The sequence below is a fragment of the Lactuca serriola genome, chromosome 2, assembly GCF_051521515.1.
Source record: "Lactuca serriola cultivar US96UC23 chromosome 2, Lser_US96UC23_V15, whole genome shotgun sequence".
Lineage (NCBI taxonomy): Eukaryota > Viridiplantae > Streptophyta > Magnoliopsida > Asterales > Asteraceae > Lactuca > Lactuca serriola.
The window spans coordinates 52,503,843-52,507,623 of NC_136409.1; the positions used below are offsets into that span (position 1 = coordinate 52,503,843).

Genomic DNA, 3,781 nt, shown 5'->3' on the forward strand with positions numbered 1-3,781 from the left:
CGGGTTGTCACTATATATATATATATATATATATATATATATATATATATATATATATATATATATATATATATATATATATATATATTAAACAAAAAAATTTGTCACAAAAAAAATTAAACCCTATACAGCTGCCTACTTTGCCAAACTTTGACTTATATTATACGTTACACAATGATTGTAACTACACATAAGTAGAAATATCTTAGTAATAATCTATTCATAACTTTCCTACAATTATCTTATAGCATTGTTGTTGCTAACTTGGTAGGACATACCATATAACAATTTCATATATTACATTCGTTATATTCAAATTTAATGTTCTTTTTTATCAAGACGAGATTTTGGTTGCATTCACATTATTTGGCTGTGATATCAACCAATTTAAGAAGAACCAATCAAGGGTAACATCAGTAGCTTTCATTCTTTGAGTGAAGGAATGAAAAAAAATAAGGGATTCCATGAGTCGATCGAAAACGTGCCTTTAGAAGGAATCAGATTCATTCGGTAATCCCTTTATCCTTTCCATGTGCAACAACATTTTTCGGAAGTAATTGAACAATGTTTTCCATTCCTTGCTTCATTAGAGGATATAAAAGATAAGTTTAAAAATTTATTTATATATCATTAAATTGTATCATAACAATGACATGTTTTCTATTGACCACTATTATAAAACCGATTAAAAAAACCAAATGCTCTTTTATGGGTACTCATTCTCTTGTCTCTATATCATCGTCTACAATAGATGACACTTTCGAAATTCGTTCCTTCGCCTTAATTGCCTACACATACAATTGTGTAACCATATTCATCACATGAGCAACAAAAACGATATAAACAAATGAGTAAATCTAAAAAAAAAACGAACCTGCTTTTGCCAATCCGTGAGTCCAGTTACAAGAGACAGACACGTCGACTGTATTATCGATCCAATCACTATTCCAATCCAAAGTCCCTTAGCTCTTAAATGTACAGGAAACCCAAGAACAATTCCTGATGGGACCCCAAACAGATAAAATGCCCCTAGATTCACATAAGCTCCTATATGTTGCCACCCACTTCCCCTAGCGATTCCTATAACCATGATGAGACTTCAACAACGATTTTGTAATTACAAATTAGAAATAAAAAGATCACTTACCAGAAATTGTTGCTTGTAGGCTATCTGTGATGATGGAGAGAGATATAAAAGGACTCATTGATGCAACATAACTCACTACTTCGGTTTCATTGCTGAAAGCTTTTCCAATGTAATTACGACAACCAAAAACAGTCGCACTTACTATTATAGCTTCAATGACAATTACAAACATCACTGTGTGAACAGCTAGCTTGGCTGCTTGAGGGTTGCCAGCCCCTAACTCATTTGAAACCCGAGTGCTACAAATCAGATTCTAGAATAAGATTTTTCATTGAAAAGAAAGAAACGATTTTTGATGGTGTGAAATTATATATACAATACCTTGCGGCTGCTCCAAATCCGTAGGGTATAGTGAAGTGTAATGTCGAGATCGTTAGGCTGATTGGAAAGATAAATGGTATATTTACAACAACTTGTGACATATGATTATATGATTATCATTCATGATTTTTAGAGAGGAAAATATGTCGATTAATGAAAGTTTACCATATGGAAAGAACAGATGTTTCGAGCTTTGCATTCGGTAGCAAACCGGAGAGCAAGATGAGAATTTCCAGTGACCACCATTTGAGGCTACAAAATGTACGTATTAATTGCTATCAAAAATCGGTGATCAAATGTGTTTTTTTTAAACGACAAATCTAATCTATCAGAAATTTTATTGTAAAAACATGCTATAGTTTTACCATATCATAACGGCCGACGGGATAGCAAACCGGAAGAATTCCTTGATACCAAGAACGGCGTCCATAGAGATAGTTACACTAGTATTCTTACACATCGATGAGAATTTGAGATAAAACACAATCAAAATCAAATAAAACAAATTCGACACACTAAACGCCAAAGCAGCACCAACGCCTCCCATCTTTGACTTGAACACCAGAGCCCAACAAAGAGGGACATGGAAACATAAAACGACTGCTGAGCTCACCAACAATGGCAAAGTTAAGCTTTGGGTTTGTAGTGATCTAACGAGAGGTTTAACAATGGCACCAAAAAATAAAGCTGGAATGAGGTAGATAGAGTATTTTCGGGCTTCATGGGAGATTTCAGGGTCTTGGTGGATTAGAATAAGGAACTTGTCGAGGAAAATCCAGGAGATGGAGATTGGGATGCAAACCAATAACAATGAGATTATAGCACTGCATGTGTAAACGCCAATTTTGTGGTGTTGTTTGGCTCCAAAAGCTTGCCCACAAAGCGTCTCCAACCCTCCTACAAGTCCTGACTATTGTTTTTTTTTTTGAATATTCAAAGATAATTATTTTAAAGGATATAAATATATAACTATTTAAAATGTAAAATAAATAAATGAAAAACTTACAAGAAGACTAAAACCAGTGACATTGGTTAGAGAGGTGGCAATGGCAAGACTAGACAAAGATAGTTGATCAACATGCCCCACCATTATCACCGCCACCATTTGCATCAAATACTGCAACGCCGCCACAACCACCATGGGTACGGCGATTCTACCCATCTTCTTTACCTCACGACCATAATCCCCCCATCTTTGCACATCACGTCTCTCCTCCTGCAACTCATCGGCCATTTCCATGTTTTTCTCTCACAACACCATGAAAACAGCCATACATATAGATAATACACAACAGACAAAACAACGGTGTAGTGGGGCAAATTAGGATTCTTATATTACTTGAAATCTGCGTGCAAAATCACGCCGCATGTGCAAAATCGATTACAGGCAAGTATAATAACGTTATAATAATATTCAAATCACTAAACTTCCAAAATGGTCCTTATGTTTTTCACATTTTGAATTTAAACCCCTAACGTTTCTTTTAATCATCAAAGACCCCTGTGATTTAATTTATTTCGCGATTTGTTTCACGTATTGTCTCGCCCACTCCTCAGGGTTAGATTGTTTGTCATTTTTAATCTCCTGCTTCCATTATAATCAATATCTTTATCTTTTTCTCTTCTTTGCTTATCTGCCATTTTTGACTTGATATTTACAGATTAAGGGTTAGCTCTGAACCTCTTGGGTCTAATTGATTGATACGATACGATTAATCGTTTTGATTTTGAATCAATGGGTTTGATTTATGTTTTTGGGATTAAGTGGTTTTGATTTCATGTTTGATTACTATACATGCAAATAAGGTTTCTGAATTAGAGCAGTAAATTTGGGACTTTGATGATGCTTCCTCTGACTTCCAGTTATTTACATTTACGTTATACAAAATTCCCAATACATTTGACATAATTTCTACTTGATTTCGTGACTCATGAAACTACGATTGAAGATTAGGTAAATTAATGATATCGATGCAAATCAATGTATAAAAACAAGGAAATTTTTACCGACTGAACACTGTTACATGTTTGTTATAAATCCTATCAAAATTCATCATTTAATTTGGTTTTTCTATTGTTTTGTCTTTTCATAGAAGCATTTATATATTGACAATTTGGATATCTTGTAGGATTTGTTACCGAAAAGTTTAATTAGGGTCTGTCCCTAACGAATATTATGTACAAATAAACACCAGAATTGATGTTGTATGGGTGGGTTGCAGCCCTTGTTATCGGTATATTCTCAAGCCGATCAAGTCGAGTTGACCTTGAGCTTGAGCTACTCGAATATATTATCGAGTCGAGCTCAAGTAT

The 3,781-nt window shown here is 34.3% G+C and overlaps 1 protein-coding gene across 1 annotated transcript; it reads right to left on the bottom strand.

Annotated features, from left to right (window-relative positions):
• Nucleotides 1-596: 596 nt before the first annotated feature.
• LOC145086241 (protein DETOXIFICATION 14-like) lies at nucleotides 597-2,821 on the bottom strand. The gene is made up of 7 exons (XM_079023989.1): nucleotides 2,475-2,821; nucleotides 1,834-2,378; nucleotides 1,634-1,720; nucleotides 1,469-1,525; nucleotides 1,148-1,386; nucleotides 875-1,080; nucleotides 597-788 (listed from the first exon to the last, which is right to left on the bottom strand). Exons 1-7 carry the CDS (start codon nucleotides 2,706-2,708, stop codon nucleotides 717-719), a joined length of 1,440 nt encoding a protein of 479 aa, XP_078880115.1. The 5' UTR covers nucleotides 2,709-2,821; the 3' UTR covers nucleotides 597-716.
• Nucleotides 2,822-3,781: the final 960 nt, after the last annotated feature.

Coding starts and splice junctions, on each gene's coding strand:
- LOC145086241 (XM_079023989.1), bottom strand. CDS start 2,708: ATGGAAATGGCCGATGAGTTGCAGGAGGAGAGACGTGATGTGCAAAGA. Junction 2,379..2,474: donor TCACTGGTTTTAGTCTTCTT/GTAAGTTTTTCA, acceptor AAAAAACAATAG/TCAGGACTTGTAGGAGGGTT. Junction 1,721..1,833: donor CCGTCGGCCGTTATGATATG/GTAAAACTATAG, acceptor TACATTTTGTAG/CCTCAAATGGTGGTCACTGG.